The 23720-nt window shown below is 37.9% G+C and overlaps 1 protein-coding gene across 1 annotated transcript in view; it reads right to left on the bottom strand.

Annotated features, from left to right (window-relative positions):
- Positions 1–23402, bottom strand: part of LOC139934040 (uncharacterized) — a 28294-nt gene extending 4892 nt beyond the window's left edge. The window contains exon 1 of the mRNA XM_071928310.1: positions 22966–23402. Coding sequence (XP_071784411.1) covers positions 22966–23166 — 201 coding nt within the window. The 5' untranslated portion in view covers positions 23167–23402. The remainder of the gene's footprint in view (positions 1–22965) is intronic.
- Between the last annotated feature and the right edge of the window lie 318 nt (positions 23403–23720).

The raw sequence follows: 23720 nt of genomic DNA, 5'->3' as shown, positions 1-23720 counted from the left end.
ACGTTTGAAAGTTTTTAACTTCAAATGAAAGCTTTTATAGGCAACCCCCTCTCTCCCCCCACAAACACCGGCCACAATAGCAAACTTGTAAACTATAGTTAGTGATAGTAAACTTAAAGGTCCAGAAATAATTGATGGATATAGGCAATGGTTTCTAATACGCAACTATAAGGGAAAGTTTTAAATTTGGTGAAAGCTTTATAGGCTCCCCTCTCTCTCCCACAAAAACCAATCACAATAGCAAATTTTAACTATAGTTTGTGGCGTGTCATCTAGCTGTTTGAGAGCACCATATTCGAGCTCTGATGTTTGATCAGCGGAGTGTGGGTTCGAGTCCCGGTCGTGACACGTGTGTCCTTTAGGCAAAACATTAAATCACGTTTGCTTCGTTAAAGTTGGGGGCGGTAGTGCTTTCTGCTACCACCAGCCGGCAGGCTTACGATGGATGATACCCAAGCCTGCATCCGTATGGACTGTTATAGAGGGAGTAACCCTGTCTCAGCCCCAGGAGAAGGTGGCAACGGCCCCTGGAAAAATTATTGATTGTAGCACACACCTTGAAGTGGCCTTCAGGCATTGTGTGTCTGGCATCTTGCATACAAAAAGTTAGTGATAGTAACCTAAAAAGTAAAGAAGTAATCGATTTCGAAAAGTCAGTTGTAAACCAAGGACGTCAAGGTTACTGGCAATTCCGGTAAAAGCCACCGAATATTGAAGCACGCGGTCAGTGCAGTTCGATAAAATATGCATAAAGTATATGATCCATCAAAATTAGAGTTTATTTGCTTCAGGGTGGGTCTACAAGTAGTGGCTTGACCTATCATGTATAGATTTTTCTTAGCAAGAGAATAACGAGTGCCCGATACTGATCTCTTGTAATGGGAAATTGACTTTGCATCTTCAGAAATGTTCAGCAAATCTAAAAGATTCAAAGATGCGTCGTGTGTGACAAACCCTGCAGTTGGCAATGCCGTTTGCTTTCTAATGCAGTGTCTAAACTGGATCACGCAAAGTTGTTACTGATCGCCTATATGCAACACTGAACTGTGGAAAGTCTAACTTTTACTAGTATAGAAAGAAGAAGAAAAAATTACCGAAATTGTATTTCCTCGGGTCTCGTACTCCGTGGGCATTAAGTGTGTGATTACCAAAATGAACACCTTCACCTTTTAGGCCGTAAAAGTTCAAAACGTAGCTATTCAATATGGCTCAGTATCCATGGAAAATATTGAACGGTTACATTTATTTCCTTATTATGGTTACGAGAGTTTTACCACTCCCAACATGGAGTTGTAAAATTGTTTTGTTTTTGCTCCCGGGGCCAGCACTCCATGACACCCATACAGCTCAGTAGATTATTTCAGTGTTTCCGAGAGAGAACTCTATATATGACCCCCAATACTGTCGTGAGTTTTCCATCACCGTAATTGCTTAGCCAAATTCCCGGCTTCTTGTTTCATCGTGATTTCCCCATTACGGAAATCATCCCCTGTCCCAGTTAGTCATCTTCAAAAAACTTTAAAAACAAACACGCCGCAAAAAGCGGCTTGACTTGAAAGACTAACTGAACTATATGGGTTATCAGGACTAGGCCTACTACCTTTTGCCGGTTGATCGGATGTGATGCCAGGAAGGAAGACACAATTGTTGTTTAAGGGGAAAATACAGTGTTTCTTCGGTAACGTAAATTAATTCTCTCTTTCTGGGTTTTCAGTGAAATTATCCACCAAGGCGGTGATCTGCATTCAGTGAAAACAACGACAGACTGTGTTTTTAAAGTTAAAGTATCATGTAGGCCCTAGGCCCCTACATGTATATCGAGCTGACGAAGCAGGGGGTGATATGGGCAAAGTCAATTGACCTTTGTCCCCCTCAAAACGGACAGTTTTTCAGGCGGAAATATATTTTTCGTGTAAAAGGATTTTTGTAATCATTTTAAGAGAAAGATATATCCCTCACCAAAACAAACCATCCCGTTTTGACTGCGGTTATGCTTTTTAGACTGTGTATTCGTTCTGGGGATTGTTCCGAATTAATCGATATACGGAATTTCGGTGATGTTTCAAAAATGATGACTACCTTTTTGAAATGAAATTGTCACATGTTAGTTTTATTGTATATACGTCTACATTTTAGTAGAATTAAAACAATCGAAAGGTTGAACAAAAACCAAGTATGCCTACGTTTTGCCTTTAAATGCCAAATAAAACACTCAAAATTAGAACAGCTAACAACACCCTTCAATGACGCAAGTGCAATTTTCTGGTAACAAGTATATAAGCTAAATAAATAATGTATCTAGCTGTCATTAAAAACCTGTTATGAGATCGTCAACACTGAATCGTTAGAAAAGTGTCTATCACTATTAGTCATGAATGATAAATGCAACATAGGTCTAAAGTCGGTCATAACAACATTTTCCGCACCACCAGGCTTCCATTCCAAACAGATTAACCTTTTGAAATAACCTTTTAAAGATTAACCAATAAGTATGTCAATATTATAATACTTTAAATAAAAACTGTTGTTTGACATGATTTAAAATGCCGTATCAAAGAGCCGTCAACTTCTTTGGAAGATAAAAGTTTTTGCACAGTGTACAACTTCTTTTGAAGTTTGTGCATAATTGGAAGGGGTTAAGTTAAGCCTACCCTATCCCTAATCTAAAGCAAAAGGCGACCGAATTGAAGTTGAAATCTTGTTAATTCAAACTATTACTACGAAACCCAACTCTGTATACAACTCACAGCCCATAATTCAAGCAAAGTTATACCGCTATGCGCAAGGAGAGACTCGCAAGGCAAGACATAAAAAGGTAAAGACATTGATAAAGACCACAGCAAATCTTAAACCTTTTTGTTTATTTATTTTTGTCTTATTAACCTTTATTGTCTAAAATAATTTCTACCCATTGTTTTTCTCGAACACCGTGATTAAGTCACGCTAAAATGTATATATAAATATTTATGTCTCTTGTTCTTGTTTGTATATTATCAATTTAATTTCTATGTATTACAGCCCGTAGCTCATTTAATCTGTTATATAATAGCAGTATGTATTGGAGCTTGTTGTATTGATGTATGTTGTTGCCGATAATTGTTGTTGAATAAACGGAGTAGTATAACTCCACATCGAGAGAAAAAAAAAATCTTAAACCGGCGCGTTTTCTTCGACGGCAAACAGTATGCAGCACTTTGGTTTCGCGCCAAAACTGCTCAAGCACTGTGTGTGAGTCATTACGCTGATTAATGTTGTATTTCTGTCAGTTGCGATTCAGGTTGAGGGCACCAGATTTACATGCGCATTCTATAATGTCGCGAAAAAAATAGCAATTTTGTGAGCGTAAACGGTTTAGCTACAGTGCGGGCCCCACTCCACGGAGAGTGAACCGAGACGAGAATACGACCAAGCGGCCGTGAAGGGGGGAGAATTAGCGGGAAAGTGGCGCTCCCTAGAGAACCACTAGTCGCACTTCAACACGTGATTTGCATTCAAAATCAATCCCTAAAAAGAAATACATGGGCAAACCACAATGATGGGAATTTAATGGTTTCGATGACTATACTATCGGCTGAGGAAAGGGGTTCTGACTATAATTTGAAGAAACAAATCCACTTTGCAATGGGAAAGGAAAAGTCATGCAACCAGTTCCAAAAATAAATTCAAACTATCACTTGTTAAGTTACACATATTTTTTTGTGGCAGTTGGCCTACGTGGGTTTATAAAAATGTATTTATTATTGTGCTGCCGAAGTGTTCGTTTTTGCATGCAAGATCGCCCAGTGTAACATGGCATTAGAGTATGCTATATTTTTAGTTGGTCTATTGTAAAATGTGAATTAAAAATGGGGGAAAAAAACACAATCGAATTACAGCATCCGATTTTCAAATAAACAACGTTAAAAGGGCTGCATATAAATAATAAAATTGCCAAGCAAAGTATAAAACACTGGTAGATTAAACAGTATCAAAGGTATCCCCATATAATTATTGTTTGTCTTCTTCGTGTTTGAGGAGCTCGATTTTGTAATCAGCTTTGTTTTAGCTTTTAATCAGTTACATTTATTCTGGGGTTTTTTCAGCATGCTTGATTTTAATACAGCAAAAAATTATAATAATGAATATTATAATAACGTAATTTTAAAATAATTAGAATGAAGAAGACCCTTCATGACCACATTATTTAAATTTAAAAAATAATAATAAATAAAACAAAAACTACACCCATGGATGTGTGGTGCAAAGATCTGTGAAAATGAGAAAGTACCTGGTTTAGTTGGAGATTTCTAGCCGACAAATCGACTTTAGACTTCATACAATATTTATTTTCCAATTAAAAGGGGATATTGCGAACCGGGTAGCCAGCGTCCGCAAAGACCCGTGAACCAGAAGGATAACGAGACACTGATTGATAACTTAATCAAATAATGTCCTTGTAAGGAAAAAAACAATAAAGACATTGAGTTACAGAAATTTCATATTCGGTTTGCGACAGAGAAATGTAAACAAAAAAATCAAAGTTTAAAAAAATGTATATATTTATTGTTTCTTTTTGTTTTTATTTTGTTATTGTATTTTGTTTCATTATACATTTATTTATTTATTGTTTTTTATTTATTTATAAAACATTTATTATTATGCTTTGTGTTTTTGTATTGTTGGGGTTTGTAAACAACTGTGGACTGACTTGCAGTGAGCACAACATGACGTCAGAAATGTTGAACACTGACGTCACCACTGAAATCATTTCAAATTTTCAATCTGATCACAAACACTACCTTTTCATTCAACTCTTCTCATTTTTACGCACACGTGATGACTATATCAGCCGTCGAACGCGTGGCTTTTGATTGATCGAGCGTGATGTACAAACCGATTTGCATATTATTGCTATGCAATAACACTCTGTGCCAGAACAGGAAATAAAAATGACTTCATAAAATAATGGAACTCGATTTGAAAACGTGTCACGTCACGTGCGTCTTTGTGTTATCCAAACACGATGCTGTTCCAAGAACTTTTATCGGATTTAGTTTAGACATATCTTATTTAACTGATCAAAAATGTGGTAAGAATCATTAAAAGGCACTGGACACTATTGATAATTAATCAAAATAATTGTAAGCATAACAAAACTTACTTTGTAACGAGCAATGGAGAGCTGTAGATAGTACAAAACATTTTGAAAAATGGCTCCCCCTCAAGCCTTTTATTTGGCATCTGAAAGCGCACAAATGTCTGCAACAAGGGTGTTTTTCGTTCATTTTCCCTTTCAACTTCGATGACCAATGGAGTCTAAAAGTTCACAGATTTATTATTTTAAGAATTTGCGACACATCAAGTGAGAATACTTGGAAATAAATCTGAAGTTTAGCTATATCTGCAACTTGTAATTGATATAATTTCAAGAGGCTGAGAAGGCATTGTACACTAATTAAAAAACCTGTAAAAATTTGCGTCGAAGATGCGAGACAACGATGGAAATACGCCCTTGTTGCAAAAAATGCGTGCTTTTAGATGCTTGATTTCGAGACGTCAAAATCTAATTCTGAGGTTTTGAAATCAAACTCAAATGTTTTAGTGAGAAAATACTTCTTTCTCAAAAACTACGTTACTTCAGAGGGAGCTGTTTCCCACAATGTTGTATACCATCAACATCTCTCCGTTACTCGTTACCAAGTAAGGTTTTATGAAAATAGTTATTTTGATTAATTACCGATAATGGTTCCTTTAACAATACTTGTTGAGCATGTTTGAATATGTTTCATTAGTTGTTATCATGGATGTTTTTTTAGTCTGGTGCACTCTTGGTTGGTTTATCCGGACCCGCAAAGTACACACTGTCACCTTTGAACAGGTGCAACGAGCGGGTTGGTTGACAAGGTTTCTTAACCAAATGATTCATTTCATGAGATGGATTATAATGTACGATCATGCCTCCATCCCATTAGTACCATTTTAATGGAAGAACTAGTGATGAAGATTTATAGTTCTGAAGTAATCACTGCAAGGTTAACCATTATACGATTCATCCAGTGTTAGGCACAACTTTGGTATTTTGTCAAAGACCAATTTTTTTACTTGGTGTTTCCCAACATATGCATAAAATAACAAACCTGTGAAAATTTCGGCTCAATTGGTCATCGAAGTTGCAAGAGAATAACGAAAGAAAAAAACACTTGCTGCACAAACTAATGTGTGCTTTAAGATGCTTAAAATAGGCTTCAGGCCTGAAGTCTTTATTTGAGTGAGAAATTACTTCTATCCCCGATTACATCAGTGGGAGCCGTTTCACGCAATGTTATATATACTATCAACAGCTCTCCATTGCTCGTTACCGAGAGAGTTTTTTACGTTAAAAATGTTTTTTTTGCAAACTATTCTTTAGCAATTACCAATACTGTCCAGTGCCTTTAAGTGAGCCTGAGGTATACCCACGCCTTCCTCTGTGTCCCTATCCTAAGCATAAAGCCATACTCAATCGTGATGGAGACTTGCACTCGGTCCCCACGAGAGACTCGCCATCAGCAGATCTCTCAAAGGTCTTTCCGGTTCAACTCCGGCTAGAAAGTTATTTGTTCCGGCACCTGATGATCTTGTTCCGAGCCCAAAGAGCCGAAAGCGTTGCGTTGTTTAATGCCCAGCGCCGGACCGCCCATACACACAGGTGTGCACGCGAACTCAGTGGAGCGTGCAATGCATTATTTATGCACCGATTGTACACTCAAGTTCAACCTCACTATTTTGGGAGGCGAAAGTGGTGATTATTGACAATTTAGCAGGCTGAAAAGATGTAATGTTCCGTTTTGGGGGTGGGTCTGATTGTAGACTCATTGCACTAAAAATTAAATTAATCCTGATTTAAAGCTTTTAGTGAATACTTTAATGATTGCCGCTAGCTTCTTAGGACCTTCTATCACACCAATGGACATATATTGGTTTTCATTCTTAATACTACGTAAGAACAAAGATATCGCTAATATAGTACAACGTGAACATTCACAACATGTATTCCTAACAACCATAACGCGGTTTTACCTCATCCAGACGAAACTTAAGCCAAAGTCAAAAACGCCAGAAGATATATAATATTTAGAAAATAGAATAAAAGTATGAAACTAGGCTAACAAACACAGAGATGTCTCAACGTTGAACCACTTTGCGGATAAGGGTCTAATTTCATAGAGCTGCTCAACAAAGCAAAAAAAGGTACATGATACAGTCACAAATGGAAGATGTGGCATAATGTTTTGGCTGGTAACTTAATTCTGGAAAGTAGTACTTTGTTGTTTTTTGCTACTTTTTTCCGAAACCGCTGTATGAAATTGGGCCATCCACAATCCCAAAAGGAGCGTCAAAGATTGGTGTGGGCCTGTGGTATAGCCAAGAATAATTCAAACTGTGACTCAGAGATTTTGACACACTATTTTCGGCGGGCTGCTGTTCTTAAACTCCTAAATGTTAAATCAGCAGGGTTTTTTCCACAAAACGTAAAAATGAAGACTTTTCATTCACTTCTATGACCATCATTATATATTTCATTTGTTTTCATTTACTTTAATTCATTTGTTTACATATTAAGTATTTTTTTTTTATATTTTTTTATTTATGTATTTTTTTATTTTTGCGTATGTTTTAACATATATTTTGATCTAAACATTTAAAGGGCAAGTCATACGTTGTCTTTTAACAAAGTAAACGTACTCCTGTCCTATCCAGGTGGACACACAAACAAAAGGGGGCGCTATGATATTTAAATATTTCCTCGTTCACGGGCTTGTATGAAATAATATTGTAGAACAGTGCTCGCTGATAACTTAAATAATATTATTATAACTTCATTGGATGACATGTTTGATGTTGACACCTAAAAAACCTGTTTCAAGTCCCTTTTCAAACTGGTTTAATATATTTCGACAAAAAATTGTTAACGAGGGCGAACCTATAGCTAGCGAAACACCCGAGCACTGTAAATTGTCCTCTCCGACAATTAAAATTCTAGTTTTAATTGTACCATTTATGTATTCCTGTCAATCTAAAAGGCCAAAGTATGATCCCTGTGGTACCCCGCAAATAAGATTCTATACTAATGACCTCAAAACTCATAAAGGCCATTATTAACCCCGGGATAGTTCCATTTCAACTGGCCCGTAAGCGGCGGCCCGTAACGGAAGCCTATAGTAGCGTACACCGTGCCTTGGGCATCGGTGAATTTCTCCATAATTTCAAGTACAGAACAATCAATGCGCATTTAATGATACGGACTTCCGTGTATAAAAGGTGGAACTAGGTCTCTGTTTTATACCTCTCCTATTTTTAAGTAGTAATTCCCAATTAAAATGCATTAAAAGGATTGAAGGAAACTTGGATTTGCAAGTTAAAGAGGAATTAGAACGATATGGGAACAAGAGTGATAATACACCCCAATTGCGGACGCATATAAAGACCGCACATCCGCCGTTCGTGGTAGGTCCTACGGATTGAAGTTGTGGTATTAATTAATGTGAGGTTATTTTAATTAATACATTATTTGTGGTCAGTTTTGTTGCTGGTTGTTCTTTTCACTAATCAATTGACTTTGTATGTTTATATAAACAACATCGTTCCACCTGTCTTCACTTGGATCCAATACAGTCATACAAAATCGGGGCCCAATTTCATGTCTCTGCTTACCGACGAATTCTGCGCTTACGATCACGATTCCCCGCTTACGTGCAAGCGCCGAATTTCTGCGCTAGCCTTGTAAGCGTAGAATGCCTAATAAAGTGGAGTACGCACGCGCAGAAGCCAAAAATTCGCCGCTAGCCCGTGAAATACGCTTGCCGTAAGCACAGAATTCTCTGCTTCAAACAAATGGGGAAAAATGAAAAGCCATCACAATATGTCCGATTAAAGCCGTTAGAATGAATGAATGACATAGGCTTTTGTTTAGACCGTTTAGAACGTAAAAAGAGAGATTTCAATATTAATGGTTCGTGTTAGTTGGATGATTGTTATCTGGATAAAAACAATATCTTGTTTTTACCCTGACAAAGCGGTGTATTATCTCGTAACTTCGACGACCAATTGAGCTCAAATTTTCACAGGTTTGTTATTGTATGCATGTTTTGAGGTACACGAAGTGAGAAGACTGGTCTTTGACAATAACCAAGTGTCCAGTGTCTTTAAAAAGTCCTGACACTTTGACCTATCGTACGGTCGGTTTTACCAATATTCAACGTCCAAACCAACACTCATCTCCCCCTATTTGTTAGCCTTCTCTTAGCACCCCCCCCCCCCCATAGTGTTGTATAACTCCGGGCCCAACCACAGTACGGTTGGTCGCAATCACTTAACAACCCGTGGCCGGGAGAGGTCCATCTTCTTCTCCGCGGGTCGAGTTTTTTTTTTCTCCGACGGTTCCCGCGCGAAAAAAAGGACAAGACGAAAAAAAAGGACAAGACTACGGGGCTCGAGCAGAGGGGGTCTGAAGTACCTGTTGACTGCAGGATATGCTGATTAAGAATTCCAATTTGGAGTGATGGGGTGCCGGAACCACGAGGAAGACGGTACAAAACACTTTACTACCACGAGGCATGCAATCAAAAGATTAAGTTTCCATCATGGTCACTGAGGATATATAGTTAGCCTTGTTTAGCGTGGCTGTTTGTTAAACAGTGGAGAAGAAAAAAATAATGACAGTGTATACATTATTACCTGGGAAATGAGGACAATTTATAAGTACCGGACAAGAGGGAGAGATTGTTACTGCTTGAATCGAGACTACAATGTAGGGCAACCTATACAAATACACCATGTAAACATATCAAAAACAACAACAACAACAGCTGTACAACAGCCAACAGCCAACAACATTGGGAAATGCTTTAGAATGAACCCCCTCATAACAAGCGATAGGATCCGCCTTCTCTGAGACACTTTATGGTAATTGAGGTTGGTTTGTGGGATGCAATTTTAGTTTCTGTACATCAAAATTGCCACTGTCATAGTACTTTTTAAAAGGTATTTTTATTTTTATTAATCGATTAAAAAAAGGAATCCTTAAAACAAAATCTAGATTTTTTTTAGGATGGCAATTCCATACTACACAAACCAAAACTGCGTATAAGAGAAAGACGGGCGTAGAACCTTGAGCCCATCTTCCGGGTACACGTCGATAAGGTACCTGTGGAAATCCCGATTAAACTATTTTTCGTTGTTGCATTACGGATAGTGTGTTTGGTTGAAAACTGGATGATGGGTATCCATAACTATTATTGTTCTTTTCCAAAAACCGTTGAGGGCGTCATTTAACTTAGCAAGCAACCAGACGTTATGACAGAACCAAAAGTTCCTTTGCATATTCAAGACATGGCACTTATATCAAACAACATACCTGCAACCTAAAATTACAACGAAGTCACGGCTTAAAGGCAAAATATACCTTTGGTTTTTGGAAACGTTCGATTGTTTAATACCGCCGAAAATCAGGAGCGGTTTAACATGTCCAAACAGGAAGAGTAGCCCCTATAATAGTATTAGGAATACACAATTTTCAGATATTTAATGGAATTATTTGTTATTATATTTTCAGATATTTAATGGAATTATTTGTTCTTATGTTTTATATCTAACTTCGTTACTAATAGTCAAACAACAATGTTGTAAATAATAAAAATCTAACAGTGACTTTAAAACCAAGTAAAATTGGCATTTATTAATACCCAAGTTTTTATTCCAACCAAATCTCAATCTGAAAGGCGTTACCGCAGTAACGCTTCTAAAATTTTCCTCAGTTTTTATCCAACAAAGTTTGAATCTGGAAAACGTTACTGTCAGATAATTTTCCCAAAATGTGTTTTTCAGATTTTTGGCGATATCTAAAAAAAAACTTTAAAAAAACTACCACCTTTGGACAGGATTTTATTTTAAAGGCAGTGGACACTATTGGTAATTACTCAAAATAATTACTGGCATAAAACCTTTCTTGGTGACATGTAATTGGGAGAGGTTGATGGTATAAAACATTGTGAGAAACGGCTCCCTCTGAAGTGCCATAGTTTTCGAGAAAGAAGTAATTTTCCACGAATTTGATTTCGAGACCTCAGATTTAGAACTTGAGGTCTCGAAATCAACCACCTAAACGCACACAGTTTCGTGTGACAAGGGTTATTTTTCTTTCATTATTATCTCGCAACTTCGATGACCGACTGAGCTCAAATTTTCACAGGTTTATTATTTTATGCATTTGTTGAGATACACAAACTGTGAAGGCTAGTCTTTGACAATTACCAATAGTGTCCACTGCCTTTAACAGAAATTCGTTTTATTGTGTATCTACATTTATATAGGATTAAAACAATCGAGCGGTTCCAAATACCATAGAGCAAGGACCAAACGTAGGACCTTTGCTTGAAGTTTTAAACCAACATTTTACGGGTGAACTGTGAGACCTTCCTCTTTCCCAACAACTAATATCCATACCCGCACGGCAGCGACATCGTTCCCCTTTGTTTTGTGAGGTCATTCCCTGGGCCCCTGGCCACACACTGAAGAAGATGCAGGCTGGTTCAAGGTAGAGCTTCATCTCCTTCCCTCCCATTGCTACCGTAAAAAATCCTTTTCATCCTTAACAGAAATAATGCCCTTTGGGTCTTTCCACAAAATACAAACACCAACCCCAAACTCCCTCCTCCTCTCAACCCCAAAACAAAACGAGTTAATTATTTTCTGGGACAGATTCATTCAAAACATTCTCATCTCGTTATGCATGCATTACTGGAAGACACATTAATAAAACATGACTCTTTGGGGGTTTCATATGCCCCTTAGCCACGGAACCCTTGCCCTGAAATAAGTCCATCCTCCGGACGATCTTGGTTCAGCTGAACAGCCGGAAGTACTGTCGCTCTACCTGCGTTCAGGCGCTTAAAAGTACACGATTGAAATGTAGACCCGACGAGCGACTGAATATTCTGAGCGATTGCTTAAAAAATATTACATCTACACAGCATTGAGCAAGTTCGGGTGACGACCATTTTTCAACCACTGGTCAATGTTCCATGGTTACCTATGCATTCAATACATCCTGGGTACCAGGCAAAATCAACCAACGGTCGACTATAGTCGACTATAGTGCCTCACTCGAACTTGCTCATTGTTAACTTGATAGGAAGAAAAGAACATCGTTGAGAAAAATTGCACTTCTGGTGACGCTGGGTTTCTGCTATATTATGACTTATCTGCCTTTAACAAAAATGTGTGAAATGATGTTAAAGGCACTGGGCACGTTTTTATATCCTGACTTGACTGCCCTAGGATACTTGAACGAGAATTATTTTTAAATAATTGTTTTGTCAACTTAGTGTTATAAAGCCTACACAAAAAGCTCCTAGGTGTAAGTTAAATGGAAAGTTTACCCCTTTAATATATGTAGGTATAGGGCCTATACAATCAAACTAACCTGTGCACAATATTTCATGGTCACGTTTTTGAAATAAATCGCAATTTTAAGCGGATTGTGCGCTTTAGAAGATTTTTTTATTATCATTATGATGTATTATAATGCATGTGTTGGACACATCTTGTATCCCGGAATTCGATTAATCGAGTAATCGAGTATTCGAGTAATCGATTACCAAGTATTTGAATACTCGTGTCAGCCGTCAGCTCTTAACGATGTAAATAACAACAATTTAGGCGTAATGATAACTTTGCTTTTGAAGGTAAAATACATCTATATAGTCGCTCGCGGGCGACAATCAAACGAAATTTTGCATTTTTTGTGATTGTATTCAGTTGAAAAGGGGGAAACCTCTTGGACCAGCCGAATCTTTAGAGCAGAAAATAATGCTAAAACAATGTCTGCTTAGCAATAATAAGCAGGATACCAGCCACAGATTGTACATGTGACATGGTGTATCGGCTGGTATAACCATAATATTTGGTAAGCATAAGTTGGTTGTGCTAAGCTGCCTTTTGTGCTCACGCAGCTCTATTTGAAATGAGACCCCGGACTGAACTGATGGATTGTCGGGTAATGGAACGAGGCTTGCACCCCAACAGAATTATTTCCAAGCAGGCCTTGTTTAAAGACTGGATTATCGGTCCCTCAGCCAATACCCGCAAGATTATTGTTTTTATATTACCTTGCGAAAAGGTATGTAAGCACTACCGTACAAAAGGACTTTGACACGGTCCACATCAGAAGCCTCTGCCTGCCGGCAACGACAGGCTACCCTCCGCAGGCTATCGGTCTTCCGGACACAGTCAACAAGCCACTTAGCTGTTCATGTAGGCAAGTGTTATTTAGTATTAACAAACCACAGTGAGACGCCCACAGTGTGGGTGTGGTTGTACCCTTTAAGCCAACTTAAGGATATTTGTTTACCATTAGAACACTGCTACCCACAATGTTTTCTTTGTTCTAGTGAAACCCCACAAGGTTGGCTCTGTTCTAGTGTTACTTCACAAGGTTGTCTTTGTCCTAGTGGTACCCCACAAGGTTTTCTTTGTTCTAGTGGTACCCCACAAGGTTGTGTCTGTTGGGATAACAATAATGGAAGTACCCTACATACTGGATCATTAAGGCTGGATGTGTTTGTGGGTGTGGTTGTCTTAAGGACATTCAAATCGAGGACATTACAAAAGGGACATTAAGTCCACACAAATGAAACAATGGGTTCAAAGTCTGTCTAGATACATAGAGTTTAACAAGGGGGGGGGGGGGGTGGGATTTTGACCACTACACTTTTTGGGGATGTTTTTACTCAGGAGGGGGTCCCCTCTTACTGTTTGCAATTTCTTAACGAAATGATCACATTATTTTGAGGGGGGAAAAAAAATCAAATATCAAACCCTCACAAGATTTAGTTTTTCAAGATGATAGTAAATATTCGTTGCTGCTTTGCGTATTATAATAAAACAACATTGTTATAATAGATGTTAACTTTTTGCATCGGGGATAATTAATATATTTCATTTGTTACCCATACACCGATGCGTGTAGAGTAAAGACCAAATTATTTGATAATTGTTGTGCTTGTTTAAAGTGACCCCTTTTCTTAGACTTTTCATTTCAGGAAAAGGTCCCTTCGAAAAAAACTGTTTCTTATTTGAGGAGGTAACATATAGGTCATAAATAATTATGAAGTTTGCATGGAAACTTAATACACAATAATACGAGTTGCTTAGGCCATGAAAATCTTATTCCGTTCACTTATTCGGGTGACTGAACCAATGCCCACTTACCGGCCAACTTGAAATATTAAATTTCTACTTCAGTTTTTGTTTTCGATGGACGGCGTTTCTGAATTGCGATTTTTAAAATGTTCACATTTCCGAAGTCGGTTAAGTTTCACAGATGATGTCTGACACTGATTTCGGTCTAGCCTGAACATCGGACGTCATAAATCATTTGATGCTCATGGTTTGAAGGCACTTGACACGTTTGGTAATTGTCAAAGATCAGTCTTCTCACTTGGTGTAGTTCAACATATGCATAAAATAACACACCTGTGAAGATTTTGAGTCAATTGGTCGTCGAAGTTGCGAAAGAATGAGAAGAAAACACCCTTGTTGCACAAGTTGTGTGCTTGTAGATGCTTGAATATTCGAGACTTCAGCTGCTGAGGTGTTGAATTTAATTCAAACATTTTAGAGAGAAAAAACGAGTTTAAAAAAGTAAAATGGCTGCCAATGTATGTTACTCTACCTCGACATTCGTAATGAAGGTAAACCAATCGCACTGGTCGGCATATGGGAGGCCGAATGTTTGCAACATTAATGTCATTGTGTTGTGCTTACATAAAAGTTTACAAAACAGGTGGTTCTGTTATCATTAGGTTGGCTCTTTCAGTTTCCTTTTTTGATTTATTTTTTTATTTCTATTCATTTTTATGACGGATGAGCCACATAATTTGTCTGTTTTTATCTGGATTGTTCACAATTATTGATCTTAATAAAATCATAATCAAGATCACAATTATTTTCAAAAACGATACAATTTTGAGAACGAAAATGGCGGTTTTTATGAAGGATGTGTTGACTCTCCTTAAACAGTTCTCTTAGGGTGTAAATATTACTGGATTTAATGTTGAAATGTTGAAGTGTTGCCCGTAAGAAAATAGGCATACAAGGTGGATCGGAGAGAGTAACACCGGGTATAGAAAACCGTTCTATATGGCACCATAGACAGGATTGAGCATTCCGCCATTTTACTCTACTCGTTTTTCTGTCTTCGCCGTGTCTCCAAATAATGCCAAAGAAATATGTATTTATTGAACCGGAATTACAAATCTGTTATATTTCCAAATCATAAAAATTAATAGCTAAGTGAGACTTGCAATAATTGTTTCCTTGCTTTTTGTGTCAAATTTAAACGTGGGTTTTTTTGGTGAAAAAAATTAAGAAAAAAAACGGCTCCCTCTGAAGTAACGTTGTTTTTGAGAAAGAAGCATTTTTCCGCGAATTTGATTTCGAAACCTCAAAATAAAAATTTGAGGTCTCGAAATCAAGCATCTGAAAGCATGCACACAACTGCATGTGACAAGGGTGTTTTTTCTTTCTTTCATTATTATCTCAAAACTTCGACAACCAATTGAGGTCAATTTTTCACAGGTTTGCTATTTTATGCATATGTTGAGTTGAGATACACCAAGTGAGCAGACTGGTCTTTGACAATACCAATAGTGTCCAGCCATTAGAGGGATTTGGCAAATACCGCAATCAAATGTTTTGTCGAAATTTCTCACCATATATGCAAACAATCATCATTTGGTGTTTGTTGCTGTTGTTACGTACGACCAACTCACAAGGTTTAACACCGTAAGTCGGTACGCACGGCAGACTAATAAAGTAATGGAATTACCGGAACTGGAATTAAAGAAAGGAGGAACCTGTCATTGCCGTACATTATCTTGATGCAAATGAGTAAGAATACCAGTAACAGCACAAAGTTAACAAAATGTTTGATCAGATGTTTCAAAAGTGGTCACCAAACTGTTGACACAATATCATTCGATCCTTGCAAGTTTTTTCTCAACAAGATCGGTCAAGTCATTATCTCAAACTGATGTTTTGACATTTCTTGGCACACGACTATTTCAAATGACTGAGTGCGTGGTGAAATAAATCGCGCGCGTTTCAATGTTTCACACAAGAAAACGCGTCGTCTAAAGTGTCAAAGTGGAGTGGGGGAAAAGAGAGAGTGCAGTACGGCATTCAAATCTTAAATGGACCGTTACCCCATTGGATGACTGGAGTACTTTATTTTTGGACATAAGTCGATAAAAAGTTTTTTTTTTTAAAGGAGCACACCTCAGAAATGCACAAAAAGGGAAACAATTGGGTTGTGTAATATATTGGCCGAGTCATATTTCCATCTATTCATCTTTGATGGTCTAAAACTTGGTTCAGGCCCTCTATTTATACCTTTCCTTGATGACAATCCGATTCATTAGACTTGGTGTCCGTTTTGATGAAAACATGTTTTGAGTCAAACTACAAAATGTAACATTGGACATGTAACATGTTCAGCATATCAATTTTGCCTTTTCGATATTGTACATTGGTCATTCGCATAGATTTGTACAGCGAATGTCTACCTTGTTCATCGATATTGAATACATGGAAATCCCGTATGTTTATACATCAGTAATGTCTAACTTGTAGACATAGGTGTTGGATGTAAAGTTTCACCATGTAATCTTTCAAATCCTACATGATGGTTTAGTTTCTAAATAACGCTTTAAAATCCATTATAAACATTCTGAACAGAACAAAAATTAAAAGTTCACAAATTTACAAATAACAGGGCTTACAGAAGGTAATGGTGAAATACTTCCCTTGAAATATTATTCCATGAAATGTTTTACTTTTCTCTCACGCACAATTTGTGAAGAGAATCAAATTTGGCTTTGCTTAAAGGAACACGTTGCCTTGGATCGGTCGAGTTGGTCTTTGAAAAGCGTTTGTAACCGTTTTTTATAAAATGCATATGGGTAGAAAGATGTTGTAAAAGTAGAATACAATGATCCACACAAACATGCCTCGAAATTGCGTGGTTTTCCTTTTACCTCGTCGACTAACACGTCGGCCATTTATGGGGGTCAAAATATTGACTCCCATAAATGGCCGACCATGTTAGTTCGCACAGTAGAAGGAAAACCACGCAATTTCGAGGCAAACTTGTGTGGATCATTGTATTCTACTTTTAAAACATCTTTCCAACCATATGCATTTCATAAAAAACGGTTACAAACGCTTTTGTTTTGACCAACTCGTCCGATCCAAGGCAACGTGTTCCTTTAAAACAACATTTCAAGTAGGTGGCATTTTTGTTTTATATGAATTATAAATAACGAGCCATTTCTACTGACTCAAGTTGGTTCAGAATAAATTCCTACACAAAGACCTTGCCAAACGTGGGCAATTTACAGGCAACCCATTCCAAGAGAAAAAAAAACTAATTTACATTTCAATTTTCTCATTCATTTCCTGAGGATATTTACAACTAAATTAATCCACCATCGAAGGGTTCCTGTTAAACATAGTGAAGTTGGTTGAGTCCAAGTTGTGTTCTACGATGGGATTTTATAATTTAAAATCCCCTTTATTCTGTACACTCGGGGCAATTGTTAATTTTTCACATGCATGCGTATTCGCCATATAAAAGCTCCCCGGCACCACCAACATTGATCAATGTACAGATGGATCAGAAAAAAACAATGTTTCATATTCATTTTATGAACGTAAAATAATGTTGTCGTCAACAAATGAACAATTTGGTCAAAATGCAACCAAGTGTAACCTGCAACGCTCTCAGATAATTAATCATACATTGATGGCAAAATGTATTTTTTTGTTTTGTTTCCTGTGGAAAATTATCTTAATTGCTGTCCTAAGGGACAGCTATATCGACAGCAATAAGAACTTTTCTTTTTCATTTGACCTTCTCCGGAAGACGGTCAGAGCAAACTGGCCGAAACGTCGAGCAGTGAAACCGTCTCCTCTCAGAGCCACCACTCTCACTAAAGAGATTTGCACATAGCGTACTGCTAACCTTTCTTACTCAACAGGAAATTTGTATGGAAAACCAAGGGGGTAGGCCTACAGAGGGCGTGGTCAGGTAAATGCTTTCATCAATTCAATTCAATTCAAATTCAATTCAAAAAACTTTTAAAAAACCAGCTCCAACCAATACTACCGTACTACGGGTCAGCATTGACCCGGATTCCGCGTCCAAGTGAGCTTGATTCACTTCTGGGTCAGCATGATCCTTCCAGGTCAAGATTACCAGGAAAGTGGTTTTAAAATTGAATTTGAAGTAGGATTTTGCGTCATTTTGTCAAACTTTCCGTGTTCTGTTGACACAAATTGACCCGGCAAGGGTCAGGCCCCACGAGACCCGGATCATAGTCTGCGTTAACGCCAAGCTACTCTTAGATCCTTTTCGAAGCCTTGGGTTCGGCTTTGGATTCGGCTTCAGGCTCTGTTTTCTACTCTGAAGCCCTGAGCACTAACACAAGGGCGCACAACTATATAGCCTGAGCCGAATCTGGTGCCGGCCAAAGCTGCGATTTCGAAAAAGCCCATAGTTTCGTGAACGCCGTCTTTGCCTTTATTTTGCACCCTGATTCCTAACGACAATAGAAATATTGAGAGTAATTTGTGTTTTTGTTCTTGTTTTCAGCAAACTCTCCATTCAGCTAACATGTGAAAATGTTCATCTACTAAAATTCAGTCCCGCTTTTGCAGTATATAACACATCTTTTGTCTGACTTTTGTGCACTTTCACATAATTATGTGCATTTTTCAGTTGATAATCAGATAACTATAATCTTGCACAATGTAGGTTTTTAGTACTAGACAATGAACATTTCGCAGGACTGTTGTTTGATGTGGGTCTAAGCTTGCAGAACAAGAATTGCTCATTTGTTATTCTTCGGTCGATTCAAAATCGTCTTGAAACTAAAGTGGACTGGTTTAGTTCTTACAATTATTACCGGTTGATTTTGTTGTCACCCTCGACGTTAGTTTTAAAACGGTTAATTGCCCACACTGTCTGGGCCTTATACTGTGCTTTCTGTATACACGTCTTATCTTCAGCATCAAGTGTTCCCCCTTGAAAATGGCGTCATTCCTCACACAATCTTCTTTCATTTTTAATTAAAATTAAAATTTCTATATTTGCTTCCAGTCACGATTCAGCCTTGGTTTAAATATCATGGCCATTGGATATTAACATTCTTTGCGCATGCAGACAAGTAAAACATATTTTGTTGTGTGAATTCCAAAGTTCCACAGAATAAATGTATAATTACGGAAGGGAAATTGACTTGCCTTGGATTGTTCCGTTAGACTTGTATATGGAGCACTGTTTTGCAAAGAAACGAACCTAATTTGAATGAAGGTTTTTCTTATTTGAACCGAGTAGAATTAAATCACGTGTAAGTATTAGTGCATGGTTATGGTAAAATGCCGTGTTTTATTCCCAAAATTTGAATCTGAGAAGCGTTACTGACAGTAACGTCTGAGAAGCGTGACAGTAACGTTTCCCAGTTTTTAATTTTTAATTACGGATAATTCTTCCCCCGTGAACTTAATCACTCTCTGGTTTTTCAGTGATATCTCAGAAACGGTATCCATCTTTTGAAGTGAAATATTCACAGGTTAGTTTAGGATTGAAGCAATCAAACGGTTAGTCCAAAAACAAATGTGATTTTCCCTCTAACAATGAGGATAAATAAACCATAAGCCCTCCGGGGAAAATGCAGTCAGATGAGTGAAAGATGATTCAACTTGACCTGGATGTGTAAAGTCATTGGATTTCTACATCCCAGGTTCAGTTTGATTATATAATTTTGTTCTAAAGATTTGGTTAGAAACACAAATGGTGAATATCACAGAATTGCATAAAACTTACACGGTCTAATGATGATGATAGAAGAAAACATCCCTTGAAATATTTATGTCTGAAATGTCACATTTTGATATGAAATAAATAATATAATTTCGCGTTTGGAGATCGCTCAATGAGCGTTTTTTGCATCATTGCCATGCAAAATATGTAATCGGTTTTCACTATTTTCACGTGACCCAGATGACCGATCAATCTCAAGTTTCTACAGGTTTGTCAGTTCCTTGCTTCTATGGTCAGTTTATGTACATGTGCATGTTAGATTACATAAAGTACTTACACTGCCAGCAACTGTTTTGTGGGCAAAAACCAGTCATGTGAAGTTTTTTTAACCATAATACAGCCACTGGACTGCCCAGCCGCCTAAAGCGATATATTGAAACAAGCGGAAGGAGGAAACCTCGCTAGCAACTTTGGTTGTAGAAAAAAAGCAACTTTTAGAAATAAAAAACCGACAGTCATACATGTTGGTCAATTTATCATTGTTTAAAGATCATTACTCAGACTCCCCTTTACAGTTGACTTGTCGACGCTAATGATGATTAAATAATTTAGCTCTTATCCAACAAAACGCTCATTTTATCATGATGATATTATTGTCGAAAACTAATGTCATTAGCAATTAATCAGTATGAGCATTGAGCCAGATAAAAGCCTTGAAAAGCTAATGTGTGCATTTTATCATTATACGACAAATACTCGCCATAAACAAATAGCGATAGCCGTAAACTCATAAACCCTTTTTACGAAAATTGCCAAAAGGACACACTGCTTTTGAGATATTGGAGCGGTTATGTCCACGCATCCGTGATATTGGAATTTCACACAATCTGAGAAACCTTTCATGCAGAAAAATGTCTCCGATTGCAATGTCTTTGAATCCCTCTCTCAAAAAACCACATTCGTATGAAGGGAAGACAGTGTTTCTCAATGTGTGTTACATTTTTAACAGATTCAGTGCTTCTTACATGGTTTTATCGTAAATAATGGTTGACCCTCCCTTTAAACCATGCTCGGTTTTTGTTTCATGTTACGCTTGCCCTACAGGGGTGTAGAGATACCACATTATGCAAGCAAACATTTCAAACCATATAATTTACTACTTATTTTTCCCTACTGTATTCTAAGCTCCTAAACAGAAGATCCAATAGTGTTATTGTCCACCACTCTTCAAAAATAAGAGCATGCATTGCCAGACCCTTATGTCGAGTTTGGTTGACCGAGGTAAATTTATTTAAACAAATTCAGACTGAAGAGCTGAAACACTGCGGGAAGAGTGCGTAAAGGCAAATGTATGCCCAGCAATTTGTTTAAAGATGCACAACAAATGGAAATTGATGAGTTATTGGTCTTGATGCGTTACACGTAGCCGACCTCTTGCTTAAAGAGAAAAACACATATCCTTAACATTAATCAGTGCACCTTTTTTTCTAACTGAGTAAACTTCACCTGTATATGTATACTTTTCGCCGCGCGGCGACGTCTTAATGATGGCGCCATTATTAAGGGTGACAACATTTTAACACAGTTACCATGGATACCCCTCACTTTGTTCGCAACGATGCCCTGTTAATTTGAGTTTGTTTGCAAGACTACGATCTAGAAATCGAGGCAAGTGAGGTTTTGGGTGTTTTTTTCTCACACTGTGGTGGTTAGGTTGAATCTATCAAATGAGGAAATAGGGATGTTGTTAGCTGTAATAGAAAGAAGCCGTAAAGGCTCTGGAAACGTTTGGTTATTTTCAAAGACCAGGACCAAATTTCATAGAGCTGCATAAGCACAAAATGTTGCTTCAGCAAAAGAAAACTTGCTTAGTAAAATAATATTACCGGTCAAGACTCTACTCAATTGTTATGCTAAGTAAACAACAGCTAAATACCAGTCACAAGCAATGTATGTGGCATGACATTTTTGCCAGTAACATGTGAAAAATACGCGAGCTATTTTCGTGCTGCAGCTCTATGAAATTGGCCCCTGTTTTATCACTTGGTGTATCTCAACATAATATGCATAAAATAACGAATCTGTGAAAATGTGATCACTTGAAGTTGCAAGAAAATAATGAACGAAAAACACCCTTATTGCACAAAATGTGTGTGTTTTTAGTCGCCTATATTAAAAGGCTTCAGGCCTGAAGTATTTTAATATTTGTGTCAGAAATTACTTCTTTCTCAAAAACTACGTTAATACTTCTGAGGGGTGTTTTATAACATCAACAGCTCCCCGTTACTCGTTACCAAGTAAGTTTTTATGCCGACAATTCCGTAGAGTAAGACCAATAGTGTCCAGTGCCTCTTAGGTTTTTCCTTTCCTGTTTTTTTTGTGTGTCTTTCCCTTTTTTTTCTTCAAAATACAGCCAATGGATTTATTTAACTTTCACAGATCATTTTGTCATATACTCGGCAAACAGTCGATTGTAATACGTGCCTACTGCGCCCCTAGTTTCGCGTTGAGTGGTTGAAACTCGTTTTCTGAGAAAAATTCAACTTGTAAACTTAAACAACAATTGAGCTATAGTATATTCTGGTGATAACCCTGAACTTCGAAATACAACACACTTTTAAACTTGCACGTATCATTCGGTTTGAAAACGTTGTGTGTTGGACGTGAAATACCTTGAAACATCTCGACTTGGTTATTGTTTTCTTTTCTTTTCTCGAGTTGTCATTAAGTGCTTGGTCTGTATTGTGGACATAATTATTTTATAGTTAAACTCATAATCAGTATATATACACTACTGCATTGTAAACCGATATTTTTTCGATTTGGGGTTGAGCAAAGAAAATTGACTAAAGTGGGATTTGAACCAACGATCTCCGGATTAGCGTGCCGGCACTCTACAAACTGTATACAGCCCTATGTTCGCTGTTTCCACGTTTTTTTGGCGGTCTCCACATTTTTTCCAACGATCAAATCAATTTTTCAGAAATAAAAGTTTGTTAAACAACTAAACCAACGCCAAAGGCACAAAACAGTTAATTACTATAGTAGTGGTCGTACCGTATTGCAGAAACTGATTATGGGGAATGAGAAGTTGGTAAAGCAGAACCAAAAGAAATGCTACTTACATGAAGTCTTGGAAATCGTCGATATCTATTATACATTTCACTCTCTTCCACTTCCTGGGTGTTTCTGTCGGTGTTAGCTAGATCTTTGCTTTGGGGGATCAGGCGCTTCCGGAGGGAGTGGTAGCATCCCACTTGTTGAATGCAACACAAGAAGAGAAGCAGTACAAGCCCACACCAGCACAGCGCGTTGGTCTTGGACATCTTCGGTGCCTCGTTGCCCCCTCTCAACTCCACCGTCGTCGTCGTCGTCGTCTCGTCCCCTTGGCTGGCCCGTCTCTCTTCCACACTCCGTATAATACTTCAAAGTACGTCTGTCGTGTGAGAGAGAGTTCGCAAATTCCCGGTTGACCGTCCTCACCACACGGATTGATGATTTGCCGTTTCTTTCGCCTGTCGTTTCCTTGATCGTCTGTCTTCCCAAGATTTGTTGCTTACTTAAGTCTTACTTACTGCCCACGTACGCTCCCTTGCCCACGAGTCTCTACCATCAGCATCATTATCATCATCATCACCATCAACCAGTACCTCATCACTATGAACGTATATGAAGAAAGAAAAAAAAACACCCACAGAGCACCGCAGTTAACTTTTTTCTTCTTTTGTGGTGACTGCGCTATCTAGTGTGCTGTCAATGGTCCGCTGAGAAAAAAAAAGTCACGTGCGTGACCAAAACGGTTGACAACACTGCGCATGCCCGCCTTCAAAGTGTGTAGACTCAACAGGTGTTTACGACACTTATCCATCCGCTGTGGGCA

Source organism: Asterias amurensis, chromosome 2, assembly GCF_032118995.1.
Source record: "Asterias amurensis chromosome 2, ASM3211899v1".
In the NCBI taxonomy this organism is placed as follows: Eukaryota; Metazoa; Echinodermata; class Asteroidea; order Forcipulatida; family Asteriidae; genus Asterias; species Asterias amurensis.
Note: the sequence above shows the minus strand (reverse complement) of the source record. Positions and strands in the feature narration are given on the sequence as shown.